The sequence below is a fragment of the Ochotona princeps genome, chromosome 11 (genome assembly GCF_030435755.1).
Source record: "Ochotona princeps isolate mOchPri1 chromosome 11, mOchPri1.hap1, whole genome shotgun sequence".
Lineage (NCBI taxonomy): Eukaryota > Metazoa > Chordata > Mammalia > Lagomorpha > Ochotonidae > Ochotona > Ochotona princeps.
Genome location: NC_080842.1, coordinates 31,134,732 through 31,151,415, shown reverse-complemented (window position 1 = coordinate 31,151,415; position 16,684 = coordinate 31,134,732). Strand labels below are relative to the sequence as shown.

The 16,684-nt window shown below is 36.3% G+C and overlaps 1 protein-coding gene across 2 annotated transcripts in view; it reads left to right on the top strand.

Moving 5' to 3' along the window:
* Positions 1–16,684, top strand: part of WDR17 (WD repeat domain 17) — an 80,816-nt gene that overhangs the window by 53,414 nt on the left and 10,718 nt on the right. For both annotated transcript variants that reach the window (XM_058669980.1, XM_058669979.1), the window contains exons 17-24: positions 685–840; positions 5,208–5,272; positions 8,545–8,677; positions 9,051–9,142; positions 10,167–10,266; positions 11,132–11,271; positions 12,412–12,432; positions 14,515–14,626. In XM_058669980.1, the coding sequence (XP_058525963.1) occupies positions 685–840; positions 5,208–5,272; positions 8,545–8,677; positions 9,051–9,142; positions 10,167–10,266; positions 11,132–11,271; positions 12,412–12,432; positions 14,515–14,626 (819 nt within the window). The remainder of the gene's footprint in view (positions 1–684; positions 841–5,207; positions 5,273–8,544; positions 8,678–9,050; positions 9,143–10,166; positions 10,267–11,131; positions 11,272–12,411; positions 12,433–14,514; positions 14,627–16,684) is intronic.

Here is a 16,684-nt window from a genome sequence, read left to right as displayed (position 1 = left end):
CTTGAAATGCTTTTTTCTTACCCTGTTACGCAAGGATAGTGACACAATATACAATGATTTTGATCCTGGAAGATCTAATGGTCTATCCTGAGGGGTGTGTTTTATTAAACCTAATTATACCGTAGCTGAATGGATTTCAAAACGTTAACAACTTGATTCCTGGGAAATTTTCCAGTATCAACAATGAAACTCATCCTGAAGCCAGAAAGAACAGTTTATATATTCTCAATGAAATATCAATGGCTAATTATGATTAATTATTAGAGCGTGAGATTTGTATCAGGGATCTGGATTTGATGCTGAAATGGAAGTTGTTTTTTACAAAGTGGAAGTACCTTTTAAATCATAAACTATTAGCGGTGTAAACCCCAACTGAAATGCGGTAGTGATTTTTATTTGTTTATTAGAGCTTTTTATTTTTCGATCATCTTATCACTACCCTTTGGCCTCAGGACTCAGGACTTTTGTATACCACAATACATGGAATATTTTAAGGAGAAACCTCTCTCAGTCTTCACCCATCTCCCACACAAAGCAATGGCTTAAGGAATTACGAAGTTTCTGTAGAAAATAATTTTAGTATTAAATTTGCTTGTTTTGAAACATTTATAGGATGATTTCATGATTATCCATTATTTCCATATCTTAGATAATAAAAAAAACTATTTAATTTTTTTTAATCAGTCTGAAGCCCAAGAACTGACAACAGTCAAGATGTCAAAATTTGGTGGTGGTATTGGCGTACCTACTAAAGAGGAAAGACTAAAGGAAGCGGCTGAAATACACTTGAGATTAGGACAAATTCAGAGATATTGTGAACTTATGGTTGAACTTGGAGAGGTAAAGTGCTATTGAAAAACAAAATTAAGAAATTTACAATAGCATTCAACAGATGATTATACTGAGTTTTAAGTTTTAACTGTTTTATTTTTGTCTGAATGTAATTGATTCCCTACAGATTTAAATCAGATGTTAGCCCTGGAATAGCAGTTATTACTAGCAGTAGACTTACAATATCAGCATCATTTGGAAACCTGTAAGACAAGTATACCCATCCAGATCTGCAGAATCAGAAGTTTTGGGGATAAACCCAACACTGTGTGTTTCCATAAAACCTCCTGGTGATCCATGTACATTTGAAAGTCGGAGCAAATCTGTCCTAGACTAAAATCTTTGTTTCTTAAAATATACCTATCATGGTCAGTATTCTCACAGTGAAATTCCTTTGTTAATGCTGCTTGTCATACTTCAGTCTTACACTGACCTGAAGAAGAAATTGCATTGAGGATCAACTGATCAATTATGTTGCTCAAGACCCTTCCTGATATTTTTATAGAGAAATAGCAAAAAACACTTTCCAAAAAGTAAAAGACTGATCTGTGCCGACGGTGGCGACCTTTGTTGTGTCTGTAGTGACGAGACTGGACCACAGCAGCAGTTGGGAGCACCTGTAACTTGAGTCTGTGTCTTGGATACACGGAGTATCTTCAGTGTGTGAACAATTCAGAATTACGAAAACAGACTTTCTGTTTTCTGAATAGATAGCTTAGTCCAGTAAAAGTTCTCCCATTCTTTAACCTACCGAATGAATTAGAACTTGCTCTAAATTAGTATCATTTAAAAATGATATATTTTTTTTTATTGTATTGTTGTTGACAATCTTTACATAGTTAACTATAGTTGAAGGAAAATCAAGAAAGAGAAGAAAAAAGAAAAAAAAAAGGTTCAGGGGGATAGGGAGGTGGGCAATGCTATTATGTCCATATTGTTTCCATCATGTATCTGAGGTAAAAGGGGATATTGAGGGAGAAGCCCCACCCGGTTTCCCGCCCACCCCAAGTCCCGTATGTGGGGCATGCTCTGAGATATGTGCTCAAGTGGAGTTAATAGTTCTCCAGTTATGAGTCACTGCCAGTTTCGCTCGATGAGGTGGTCCACTGATTGATATGGTCCATCATGAAGTCTCCATTTGTCCCATATTTCGCTGCCAACATGTAGCTGAGATGAATGATTGTCCTATTCTGTCTTCTGTCTTTTCTTGGTTAGAATTCTGAGTCCAGCAGTTCAAGTGGGGAGATCTCCAAAGATACTTTGAGGTATTCCCAGACCAGATTCTTGTATGTTCTAGCAAGCACAGGGCCCAGCACAGTCCATCACCCTGATCAGCTGGTGGTTGCAATTGCTGTGTTGGTTCTGTTTTCAGTCCCGAGTTGCACTGGAACCAATGGGTGTTGCAGTCCAGTCTGGTTCGGCCCTTACATCAACCAGTGGGAGCTGTAGCCTAGTTGGGGCGACCCACAATAACCCCCACCAGACCGCCCCCTACCCTGGTTTGCCAGTATGTGTAGCAGAAGACCAATCTGTCCCCCATCCCATTTGGCTCTGGTACTTGTCAATGGGTATTAAAGCTTGGTTTTATCTAACCAACTCAACCATCCAGCCCTCACGGATATTGTTGAGTACCTCTCTATCTAGCCATCCCAGCCCCCGTCCTAGTTTTCATGCCCTCCCACGGGAATAGTGACCCAAGAAGGGGGAACCCACTTTTTCCCTCCCAGGTCTCTCTGTCCCGGTTTATGCACTCTTTAGGTGGTCCTGTGATTTGACTCAACAGAATTAGTCCCCAGTGCCAGCTTCTGCCAGCTGATGCTGTGGCCCTGATCTTGTCCACATGCAGCGCACAGGTGTTGTAGCCTTGCTTAGTCGTGTCTGTCTCTATCCCAGCCAACACTCTCCAGTGGGAGTGGTTGTCCAGCGAGGGGACCAGCCCCTTAATCCCCCCGCCAGCTCTGCCCCTCCCTTCCTGGATCTCACGTGTGCTGGATGGGTGCTGCATTCATATCCAGTACAGGCAACCACGCCCTGGCGTTCCATAATGTGTACTGGTTTTGTCGCAACCAAACCCGGCCCATTCCACACTCTGTTCTGGTGATCGGATTTGCCAGAGGATGACATGAACTGATTCAGCCTGGTCTGCTCCTGACCCATGCCGAATGCATGCCAGTGGGAAACTTTCCATGGCCTATTCTGGGCTGTTTCCAATCATGCTTCTCGCGCTTACCTGCAGGGACTGTGTCCTGCCAGAGGAGTTGCCCAGGCTCCTCCATCAGAACCCCTCCCAATGCCAGCTTTTGCGCTTGCCAGGGGGTTCTTGAGCCAGCCCTACTCAGTTCACCTCCTGTCCTAGCAGGAACAGTGGCTTTTCCTGGCTGGCTTTCACCCCATTCTGACTCTTGTTGTTGGATGTTTCAGCCCAGCCATGGCTCATCCATACCCACATACAGCTCACACATGGCTCAGAAGGGGATTGAGACCCAGCCTAGTCAGTCCCACATCTACCCTGTTTCTCCATAACACCAGATGGTGCTGGGATCTGAACCGGCCTGGTGCATCCAATCCCAGCCCACACTAGTGCCTTGGGTGACTGCAACTGTTTCCTAGATAGAACGCAGCCCCCATTCCAGCACATACACCCCTTGGTGGGAACCTCATCCCAGCTGTGGCATCCCAGATTGGGACCGTTCCTAGCTGTAAATCACGCACCTGCACGTGGTTGCTCCGAGGACCATTAGGTGCCAGCCTGCTACACAAGCCGGAGCTTATCTTTTACTTGATAGGTGTTCAAAGCTCAGCATTATTAAGGGATTGGAAGTTCTTCAAAGGAAGAGTTACTGGCATTGGGAATCTTTAGGATTGACTCAGATCCCAGAAACAGTGGGGTCACTCTAGAGCTATCTCAGCAGCGATTCAGATGTCCAATACCCCAGAGCTCCCCGGCCGGGTGGCCAGCAGGCACAGCCTGGCGCAAAATGGCGCACTGGCCACCCTGGCCCAGCCCGCCATGAGCCATGGGCACATGGCGGACTGGGTTCGGGATCCGAGCTAGACGTCCTCTCCCGCAGCCCTCGGCTCGCCTCTCTAAAAATGATATTTAAAAGGAATTTTAAATTTAAAAGAATTTAGGAACAATAAGAAAGTAGTAAAGAATTGGTTTAAGATTCCTTTTCTCACAGAGCATTATTTTAAAATGATCAAGGTCGAGAAGAAAATATACAAATAATTTTGGTGTAAATTGTAATTCTTTATTTTATTAAATTTCACATTTGAATATATCTCATTTTAAATTATCTGAACTCCAGGCCTATCTGAGTCAACTGTCTACCTGTGTAATAGTTATACTGTTATGCGGTTCATGGACAAGTTCATCAACTGCTTGCATTTGTGTGCAATTATGGGTGTCCTTGTAATTGTTCATAGTCATCTCTTAATATTTTTGATTTATGTAAGTTTAATATTATGGAGTTAAAAATTTAATCCTTCCAATTAATAAAACACATTTGTTAAATAACTTGGTTAATTAAAGTTAATTATTTATGTTTTTACTTCTTTTATGCAGTCTCAATTTTAAATTGTCTTTTATATGACATAAATATATGGTATTAAAATTCCCTATTAAATTTTTTAATTATTTTAGGTTAATTTGCATTTTTATTCTTAATTTCAGTAGAATACTTTTTGGAAGTCCTTAATTAAAATGATATTTTGATTCATATAGGTTTTTTTCCAGAATATTTTCAATTTCCTTCTAGCTTTTAAATCAGTAAAACAAATTTTTTATGTGCAAGTTGTAGTCAGTCTTGACTGAACTCAAGCTTCTTCATGTAATAGTACAGTTTTCAAAATATGAAATATTACCACCTGTAAAGGAAGAAATGGCAATTATGTGTATAAAATATAACAAGGTAAGAATATAATAGAAACAGAGGACTTATATGGAAAATTTAGGTAACAGTGAAATAACAGTTGCAGTGTAATTTCAGACTATCATAGAATAGATTATTATGGCATTACATTGGAAGAAGAGTTAATCTGTATTTTTTCAAACTCTCGTCCTTTCTGTCCTGTTTCCATTTTTTTAATATAAACAAAACAGATTTAATGTAGTTCATAGGTAAAATCTTAAGAATATGATTATACTTGTTTCTATTCTTTCTTGTTCTCTAGGTTTGGAAGTGAACTTTCCCCTTGGACTTTGCATTTCTTCTTTTATTTTAAACTGTTAAAATTATTTTGCATGAAATGCATGTTAGGAAAATATACATAGGACTGTAAAACTCATTATAAATACAAATAAATTGATTTTTAAAAACTTGTTCAGATTATAATTAACATAAACCTGCTTCTACTCTTTTTGCCTTCTACCCTAGTGGGACAAAGCACTGTCCATTGCACCAGGGGTCTCTGTAAAATACTGGAAGAAGCTAATGCAGAGGTAAGGCAGAAAGTGTGTGTACAGGCATATGTTTTCCAATTACTTATAAAAGAGCATCGTATACAACTATGGTAGTAATTCGTGAGATGTCTTGCCCTTATTTTTTTAAATAGCTAAACATTGTATTCATGGCTACAGTAAATGAAATGGATCAGTTGTAAGTCATTATGGTGTTCTTGTATTTGACCTCAACTCTGCTGAAAACAGTAAAAGGCAAAATTCCCCCTTATCAATGGATAAAAAGATATACTATTGAAATAGACATGATAAGATTTTCTCGTGGTTTCCAGAAGTCTGCAGAACACTGCATCATAAACCATCTCAAAATTTCTGTGTAGACACTTTCACTGTCTCCTCTCTATTGATGAGAGATTCTGTTGACAAATTTCTGGCTGGTGGGAAAAGAATTACTAAATGTCCTTGCAAGTTTTAGAATACAAAAAAACAGAAAAGGCTTTTTCTCTAATGTATTAGTGTCCAAAGATTGTCTTCACAAACTAATGTAATCCAGTTCACTTGATCCAAAGCAGTACAAATTTACTCTCACAGTTTTGGAGACTAGAAATTCTGATTTTATTTGTTGGTGGAGTTCATTCCTGCTCGAGTTTATGCAGAAGAACCACTTCCATGCTGCTCTACCTTGTGGTAGTGGCCAGCAACCTTTCCCATCGTGTGATTTGTAGTTACCTCCCTCTGATTATTGCCTGGTCCTCACGTGCCATTATCACTTATGTGTCTCGGTGCCCAAATTTCCTCTTCTTAAAATAATATAAGTTGGATGACTTTTAGCATCTACCATAATCTGGAATTATGTGCACTAAAATAAATACTCAATCAGAAGTCCTGTTTTGAAGTAGGGATAAATTTACAGGTGCCCTAGAATAGAACTTCAACATGCCTTTTGGGAGACACATTGTATCTCTACAAATGTTCAATTTTTTCAATAAATACTTATTTAGTGCGCATTATGTGTCAATCCTTTTGCAAGCCCTGTAGGAGTACTTTATAAAGAGTAATTACCTTGCTTCTGTCATCAAAGAGAGAACTTTCGATTTTTTCATGGCCTCAGAGAAAATAGCTACTGTTAACACACACAGAGATCAGCATCAATGATAATCCAAGCCATCAAATCCAGAAGGATTAGCACATTTATAGTGGGAAAGTAGACTGTTTCCTAGCATCTCCTTTCCCAGTGACATGTTAAGAAACAAGCAGACTGGCTCTAGCCTACAGACTGAATGCCCTCTGTCCTAAGCTCTAGAATCTCAAAACTCCTAAGTTCCTTTACCTCACAACATACTTGTGAATGTTAATTCTGTACTGAACCCTTAATCAAATCAAGACAGCAGAGGATATTTATTTCGCAAGATATTCTTTCAACCTCAGCAAAAACTTTTTTGAATCTGAGGGTCAAGGCATTTTTGACTCGGTAAGAGCATTTTTCGGTAGGAAGGAGATCAGATCAGTATTAGCATGTATTACAAGGGAAAGAGATAAGAGAGAAGGAGACAAAGGGGAATATAGTCAACTCTTCCAACTTTACTTCATTTATCGTTGAAAACCAATATCTGATTTTCTCTACTCATGGTTCGTGTGGTGACCAGAAAATGGCCTCCTTCAAATTCCTGGGTTCATAATTGATAGATCCAGCACTTAGCAGAAATTGGTTGACAGCTGTCAATCCTAATTCCAAAGGCCCAGGAATGTCTAAAACTGATTTCTAGTCAGTTTATTTACAAACAGCTACGGCACTGAAATTTATTTCCAATAAATGCATAATTTGAGAAATACCCCAATGATTCAATGATTTCATACCATTATCATGAGCTAGGTAGACAAGATGTTAAGCATTATAATTTGGGAGGGGGGTGGCACAATGGCTCAATGTATTAATCTTCACTTTGCAAGGGCCCAGATCTCATAAGAGCACCAGTTCATGTCCCGGATGTTCCACTTCCCACGTAACTCCCTGCTTACAGCCTGGGAAAGCAGTAGAGGACAGCCCAAAGACTTGGCACCCTGCAACTGTGTGGGAGATCTGGAAGAAGCTCCTGGCTCCTGACTTCAGATCTGCTCAGCTCTGGCTGTTGTGGTCCTTGGGGAGTGAACCAACAGATAGAAGAATTTCCACTATGTCTCTCCTCTATGTAAATCTGATCTGCATTTCCAGGAAAACTAAAATGAATCTTTAATTTTTTTAAATCACTATACCAATTCACTGTTGCAGACATCAGCATAAATTAAATATCAAAATTTTAAACAAGACTGAAGCTGAAATTTGAATGCAGGATTTTTTTGCATTTTGGGGGAATTTAAAATATGGAGCTATGTAGTGTTCAAAGGGTCCCACACCATCACTAGTATTTATTATTGTAAAAATACCTGTGTTTCATATATGATTTGACTACAAAGTCTAAATCTTAAAAAAAAATTACTCGCAGGATAGGTATGCTTTGGCTCAGCAGGTTAACTCTCCTCTTGGGGTGCCTGTGTCATTATCAGAATGCCTAGAATTGAGTTCCACAGCTAATTCTGGTTCAGCTTCCTGTCAATGTGCGCCCTGGAAAGGCAGCACAGTGATGGTTCAAGTGTTGAGTCCCTACCATTTATGTAGGGAATCCAGATGGAGCTCCTGGCTCCTGGTTTTGACTTGATCTTTTCTTATGGGCATTTGTGGAGTGAATCAATGGATTGAAGATCTCTCTTTTTGTCTCTCCGTTCCTTTCTCTCTCTGTGCCGCTCACTCTTTGTCTCCCTCTGTCTCTCTCTCTCACACACACACAATCTGCCTTTCAAATAAATAAAATTTCTAAAACAAAATTGCAGAGTATTCTGTGAAATTTTCCATAGTTTACATCCTGTCAGAAACTCTCAGTCCAACTGAAAGATTTGAAATGTGTCAATTAAAATCATTTTTAAAAAATTACTCTTGGGGCCAGTTCAGTGATTAATCCTTAACCTACAGTGCCAACATCCTGTGTGGTTACTGGTTTGTGTCCCAGCTGCCCCACTTCGGATCCAGCTTCCTCTAGTGGCCTGGGAAATCAGCAGAGGATGACCCAAGTTCTTGGACCCCTGCACGTATGCGTGAGACGGGAAAGAAGTGTCTGGCTTCCAGCTCTGACCCATCCAGCTCTGGCCTTAGCAGCCATTTTGGGAGTGAACCAAAGAATGGAAAACCTCTCTCTCTCTCTCTGTTTCTCCCCTCCTCAATCTATAATTCTGACTTTCAAGTAAAATTAACAATTATTTGTTTTAAATTCATATTTTAGGAGAGCTGACCAATTAATACGGGAAGATAAAGATGATGTCATTCCGTACTGCATAGCTGTTGGTGATGTGAAGAAGCTAGTCAATTTTTTTATGTCAAAAGGCCAACTTAAAGAAGCTCTGCTTGTTGCACAGGTACAACTGTGTCATTTTACACACCACACATGTTGGTGTGCAGGCATGCAGGAGGGAGGAGACTGGGTTAAGAGATTCACCTTCATCAATCATGTGTTTGGCAAAGTAAATGATGGCTTGGCATTCTGTGCACTTCAGCCTTCTGCCTCAACATTTCAGTCATACTCTGTTCTGATCACATTCAATTCACTTTAGATCTTTGTACAAACATTGCTGAACTTTTCACATTGTGCTAAATGTTAAATGCCATGCATTTGAACAGCTTCACTTTTAATCATCATTTACTGGAACCTTCATTTTTCTCAAATTAATATTCTGAAATTATTTGTCAGTACTTAGCTAAAGACTAATTAAAGGTTTAATTAAATTCCAGGCTGCATGTGAGGGAAGCATGCAAACCTTACACATTTCTACACCTAAAGGTGCTTCATGTACTGATGAAATCTACAAGGAAGACTATAATGAGTGAGTGATTGATTCTGTTTTAGATCAGTATTTTTTTAAGGTTGCTTTCGTTTGATGAATTTTTGAGGGCCATGTAGTTCATCTTTTTTGCATCCTGAGAAGCTGGCTGCCATGTTTCTCACTTTGATCTGGTTCTGTTTCCATATCCATGCCTAAAAAATCATGAAATGGCAGACTTGGTACACACGAGTTACACACATTTAATATAGTTTTTTATAACAGCAAAATGAATTTGAGTAGAGAAACTCCAAGTAAAACTCCTAAGAACTTAAAGTTTATCCAATCTGTGGGGAAGAAAGACAATGAAAAATGTGCTTCTTATTACTCTATAAAGCCAGTAAATATGTTATCACAGTAGTGAAGTTTATAATCCTACGAGCCAGTCTGTATTTGGATTAACATTTAGTCCTCATTTAAAGAAGAAATTCAGATGCCTATTATTACATATAGAAAATTTCAGCCTCTGACAGTTATTAAAAATCTGACATTCTGCCTTCTCCTCCTCTTTCTATTGGATCCAATTATTGTTCTAAAAGATTGAATTTTTAAACTTTGGGGCCTTATCAATTTAAAAAGGATCATGTAACATTAAGAGTTTGGCAGCACTGCATATCTGTCCTGGTTCTGTGCTGCTCTTCTCTGCCACTTTGAAATGTGTCAACATTAAAGATACACCATGTGAGTTATGTTTTGACTTCAGATGAATTTTGAAAAATTCCAGTTCAACCTGTTGTTCTCTTAAAGCTAACCACTCCTTTAGATGGCTCATAAGTTATTCAATAAGGAATGAGATGTTTTGAAAGCCAGGCTTTTCTTCTGACAGTTGTAAGAACCAGAAGTAAAAGAAGATCTTAGATTTGGAGACTGCTTCTCTGATTGTTTTTGTGAAAAATAAAGCTTTCTATTAAATCTGGAGTGTCAAATTTAATCCTACTTGATCCTTCATTCACCACTGTAATAAGGCATTGGTTCACTTTTGTGATAGATTCCTTGTGTTTGTACAGAATACTTGTTCTCTTTCTAGACTCCTGCGCAGAGTCACTAAGGACCTTGCGGAATGGTATTTTCAGGGTGGTCGAGCAGTGCTAGCTGCATGTTGCCACCTAGCTGTGGATGATATTGAGGTACAATATTCAAGTGCTTACACATTTTAAATATTCGATGATGTTTTAGGTACAAAGATGTTGTAACTTCCTCTGTGAAGTCAAGTTTTGCATGTTTTCCAAGCCTGAGTAATTGTGTACCTAATAAGCATATTTTTTAATCCTAAGATTAATGTTTATAACAACCTCCTTGAAATATTCCATTATGTATTTGGGAATGGTGGCATGTAAAGGGAGAAATAGCTGAACTGGACTTGAAAGATCTCACTTTGAGTCCTGTTTCTGTTACATGCTAACTTTGGCATGTCATATTACCTGGTGAAGTCTCAAAGATTGTCAACTCTGAGAACCTGCCTTATCCATTCCACATATACTTGTTAGAATACAAGAACCAAAGTGAAGTGCTTATTTTTATAAATAATTTAATATATTCCTCACAAGTTACACTTTAATATAACATTTGAACCATTAATATAATAAATATCAAGTTAAAATTATATTTTATACTTATTTTTAAATATATTTAGCCTGAGCATTGAAGAGATTGAAGAGTCTTTCAGAAATATTTGTGTTATTCTAATAGGAACAGTGAACAACATGTTCAGAACATTGGGGATTTACTGTTTAAATACAAAAGCAGGAGCAAGAGTTCTAAACTCTTAAATCCTGACCTGATAAAATGTCCTGTATCCTATTATCAACTTTTGCATTTGAAAATTGCAGTTACTCTTTCATAGGTACTTTATAGGAGTGTTACAATCAATATTTTATAAGAATAATTGATTTATAGGTTAATGCTACTTTATCTACTTTATGAGCTTGGAAGGGAATGATGATCCTACCCAGCATCTATGCAACTGAAGAAATTATTTTCTTATTGAGCAAGCTTGCTATGGCATACCTGATTCGTGGAAATGAACTGGAGTTGGCAGTCAGTGTGGGTACAGTACTGGGAGAGTCTGCTGCGCCAGCAACCCACTATGCCCTAGAATTATTGGCAAGAAAATGCATGATGATTTCAACATGGTAAGAACTTCTAAATTCAAAGAAAACTGTACAGTGATTGAAAACTAACACTGTAAACTGTGTTTGATATGTTTTGGGAGACTATAGGGTCTTCTTTTTATGAAAGATTAGATTGTGAGAATGGCAAAGCACAAAAGAAGTACTGATGAAAATGATCATCTTTATATAATAAAATCTACTGCTACCCATTCTGAAGTGCCTTAGTTCTATGTTTCAACCACAGTCAATATCAAGAGACAACAAATGTATGATTCCTAAAATTGCCAGAACAATACATTCCACGTCTTAAAATTCTACATATCATCACATGTTCTGGTTAGATCATGTGCTCTGGGTGAAGCTCTAGGAAAAAGTCACTTTTCCAAGGGAAAACAGTAACATAAATTGTGGGCCAAGTCCCAAATTGTGGCTATATTCCAAGAATTAGATCCTAGGAATTCCAAGTGCGAGTAGTTCTAGCTCACATCTGCAGAGCCACATCTTAGTTCAGACAATCCAGTCACAAGGGAGTTACCTTGAGGAAATACATGATTCTGCATTACAGAGAAGTTCTGGGTTAAAAATTATTTTAGAATTTTATCTCAGAATACCGTTGCCCCTCTGTCAAGAACTGTGAAGTTAAATATTATATAATTATCATGATTTGCCTTAAGACTATTCTGAAGCATGAAACCTGACCCAGATTGTTCACAAAGGTGGCTGGCTGGTTCTAAATCATCATCTCGTCCAAATCACAAGGGACCAGATAAAAATACAATACAGCAGTTATACAGTAAATTTTTATAAGTATAAATATGCAAAGACTAGATCTTCATAACTTTTAATCAAATTCAAGCTTCTCTTTATCTAAGCACTTCCCTGAAGAATTTTTAATGTCTATATCCATCGATATGTGTAGTAGAAACTAGAGTGCAGTTTAAAATCCAAAAAATAAAGTGCTTATGAGGTTAATTTCTCAGGGAAATGTAGATTCTTCACAGTTAAGCAGAATTCTGCAGATCTGCAAGCTGATTAAAGAGAATGTTCATTATGTAATAAACCAGACATACTTCAGTTATTTTTATGTTTGTTAGTAAAATTTGCTGTTACTTGGTATTTATCTTATATGCTTGATATTTATACTCAATATTTTCTTTTTAGCTTCCCATCTGTTGGATACAGGTATTTTCTAGTTTCATTTGAAAACATGTTCATTAAATATTTTCACTTTGATTTATAATAAGTCAAATAATATATATATATATAAATTTATATAAGTGAAACCACATAAAACCTAACTACAAAGTAATGAGAACAATAAGCTGTATATAAGTACAAAAGATTGAGACTTAATTTTTTACAGTAAATGAACTGTAGCTCAAATCTTCAAAAGATGGTGAAATAAAAGAATAAAATTGACTGATCTGTTGCAGATTTCAATATCTGACAAATAATTCTGTGATAAGTTCATAGAAATTTGAAAAACCTTTTGGCATAGCAATCTTATATACAGTAAAAGATAACTTTTTACAGATATTAATTATAATTGCTATTAAAAGTGCCCTCTCAGCCAGAACAGATAAACCACTGTAATTTGAAACATAGAAAAATACTGAATGAGTTACTTGCTCAATGATAACAGAAAATAAGATACTTACACATTACATTTAATTTTAATTAAACATTTAATGTTAAATAACTTGAGGAAATAATATCATTCATTACACTCTTTTGGACTTTATTGACATCATCTAGAGTCAGGTATTAGTGGACTGTTGAATTATTAAAATGCTTTATAATAATTTTATACCTCATTAAAATGTTTTATTCTAAAAACTAAAATAAGCTTAATTCAATGTTATTATCTTAATAGTTTTTGATGTGTTTTTTTCTAAGTAAAAATTTTTGCTTTACATGATAGGTTGAAATTACCTCCATTTCCATTTTCATCTTACCGTATGTTTGATTAGACACCTTTCATGTTTTTAGAATTAGTTAATACAATGAATGACCAACTACAATTTTTCTGAAGTCTTCACAAAGAATAAGGAGTTTACATTTATACCCCTAGCATATAACTTTGTAAAATCATAAAATATCAACAGTTTTAAAGTCATACTGAATATCTATTTCAATTTATTAAAAACCAAATAATAGCATGAATAATTGAAAATAAGGTGTTTTCTCGTTATGATACAGGCAGCCAAAAACTTCACAATCAGTAGTTTGAAAAAAAGTATAAATTTTAATGTGAAATTCATAATCCTTACAATTTTATATTTTTTAAACTCAAAATATTGAGTGTGTACAAAAAATAGGAAAACTTCACTTTCATCTTTAATTTTTCACCTAAATTTAGAAAAGTTTGCAGGATATCTAAAATTCTAAGCCTTCTATTAGTTTTAGTGATCTGGCTATACAATTTTCCACTATTAACACATGTATCAAAAATCAATGGGAGTTAGCCCTCACAAAGATTCCTTTATACCTGGCTCCAAGGAACATGCTTAAATTACTCAGCTTGGCTAGGGAATTTATCTGTAATAATAAAATCAGTCATAAATATATGAAGATTCTCACATGTTAGACTCATGTAATAATATACATGTTTTTCTGTAATAAATATATAATTATAAAATCACAAATATATTTTATAATTTATATATTTATTACTGTGGTATATTATCTAATATTTAATAACAGTCATAATTAAATACACATTAAAGTATATGTTTTATATATCAGTTATGTGTAATGTATATTAGTTTAAATATAATCTCATATATTTATATAATATTTTAACATGAATTATAAATATGTAAATATATTTTAAATTTATATTCTATAGAAAATTTAACTCAATTTAATGTTACTATATATGTTAATGTATTTAATATATTAAATTACAATAGATTATATGTTAAATATATTTAAATTATCAAAATGTAATAAAATATGAACAATAAAATCAGTAATAAATACATAAAGAATCTTATGTCTTAGATTTGCATGTAATAATAACCAAGTCTTTATATAATAAATATATAGATTCTTGTAACGTAGACTTTATAAAAAATGTTTAGGAATTCCACAAAATGTTTCTCTTTTACACCCTTTGGTTTCTGTAATTTGTATTAAAATAGTTTTATAGGTAGGAATTTAAGACTATTTGTTTAAGTAGAAAAACAAATTATATAAATTTTGCATTTCTTTCCTGTTGAATATTTTTGAATGTTGATAAGTTTTCCCTTTTCATGAAAACAGAAATTTGGCAGCTGATCTTCTTCTGATGACTCCTGACAATGAACTACAGTTAGTAAAGCTCTGTGCTTTCTACCCAGGGTGCACTGAAGAGATGAATGATCTTCATGAGAAGGTATGCTCGTATCAGAAATTCTGGTTTTGAATGCAGTGCCAGCAGTTAAGTCAGGTTCTAAAAATATAGAGAAACATGCAGAGTAGCAAATAGATGATCCCTTGGAGAGACTCTTAACTCCAGCAGCACTGAAAACACCAAGGGAGCACTTACTCAGCTTCTATTATGTTCTTGGTATTGTTCGAAATCTTTACATACCAACTCTCCTGCAACTTCTAAAAATAAGTGACACTGCTCTATTTTTACAGATTCAGAGAAGGTAAAGAACTTGCCCCAAATATTTTTTTAAAGATTTATTTATGGGCCTGGCAATGTGGCCTAGCGGCTGAAGTCCTTGCCTTGCACGCACCAGGATCCCATATGGGCACTGGTTCTAATCCCGGCAGCCCCACTTCCCATCCAGCTCCCTGCTTGTGGCCTGGACAGTCCAAAGCCTTGGGACCCTGCACCCGCGTGGGAGACCCAGAAGAGCTCCTGGCTCCTGGCTTCAGATCGGCACAGCTCAGGCCATTCTGGTTATTTGGGGAGTGAATCATCAGATGGAAGATCTTCCTCTCTGTCTCTCCTCCTCTCTGTATATCTGACTTTGTAATAAAAATAAGTAAATCTTTAAAAAAAAGATTTATTTTTATTTTTATTGGAAAGGCAGATATACAGAGAAGGAGAGACAGAAAAAGATCTTCTGTCCGATGATTCACTCCCCAAGTGACCGCAACAGCTGGAACTGAACCAATCCGAAGCCAGGAGCTAGGAGCTGGGTGGGAAGTGGGGCTGCCGGGATTAGAACCGGCACCCATATGGGATCCCAGACGTGCAAGGCGAGGACTTTAACCACTATGCTATCGCGCCGGGCCCGCCCCAAATATTTAATGGGGAAATGAAAATTTCAACTTTGGCAGTTCTAACTTGAGATCTCATGTCTTTCCCACTGTACCACTTTGCTTTGTAAGCTGTGTGTGTAGCTTTTTAAAATAGGTGACTTAGGATCTTTGAAAGAATTCATGCAATATGATGAAATTCATGTTATCCTAAGGCATTTTAAAAGTTTATCTTTGTGGAATATAAGAATCTGTGTCAAACATTACATATGCTACAACAAAAATGTTAAAATGGAGAACATAACTAGGATACATGACTGCATTTTAATGCTGTTAGTCTTTGAAAAAATCATGAGGCTGTATTTTTATTGACATGAAGCAGGTGACTACAAACACAGGTAAATAGAAAGACGAAGAAACTATGCACATACCGTGTGGCTTTATTTTGAAAATAACTGCTATGTGCATAGTTATTTTGTTTATAGCACATTTCAGAAGCTACCTAGAATTTCTGTTTTAAGAAGTACAAGCTAAGAGTAAAACATTGGTTCCTTTTCAACTTTAAAAAGTTTTGTTTCACTTACTTGAGCCTTGACTTTTCCCCAGAGTGAGTTGCTGTATTCATTCAACAGGTACTAGTTCCTAGCTAAGTATAATGTTAATGCAATGAACCACAAATCTATGTGAGTGATGTTGTACGTGTGTGTGTGTGTGTGTGTGTGTGTGTGTGTGTTGAGAGAGAGAGAGAGAGAAGAGTGGGAGGGAAAGAAAGATGACAGAGAGATTTATCAGGAAAAATCTGAGAGTAAATGTCCAAAGTTACCTGTGATTTGTGATTATTGGAAACTTAAAATATAATTTTTACTCACTGAATTGTTTAAGTAAAGCAATGTTTGCTTTTTAACTTGACAACTGAAAGTTATTTTTATGTTTGCACTGGAACACAAAAAAAAGCGCACATGGAAAAAGGCAGGATTTCTTCAACTGTATTTTACACTTATTGTGTGGTGGTTGAATACACTAGCAGGTAGACTGAGGGCAGAAGCGCAGATGTTAACATCAGGGCCTAAAGAAGCTAAGTGGCTTATCTATAAGTTTAAACTGTTTTTAATAATAGGAGAAGAAAAGCATTCACCCAGTCATCTCATTATACATTCTAAAGATATAATTATATTCTCTGGTATGTGTAAAGGTGTTAATAACTAAAAAATTCACAGTGTTAAAATTTTCTGATCAAATT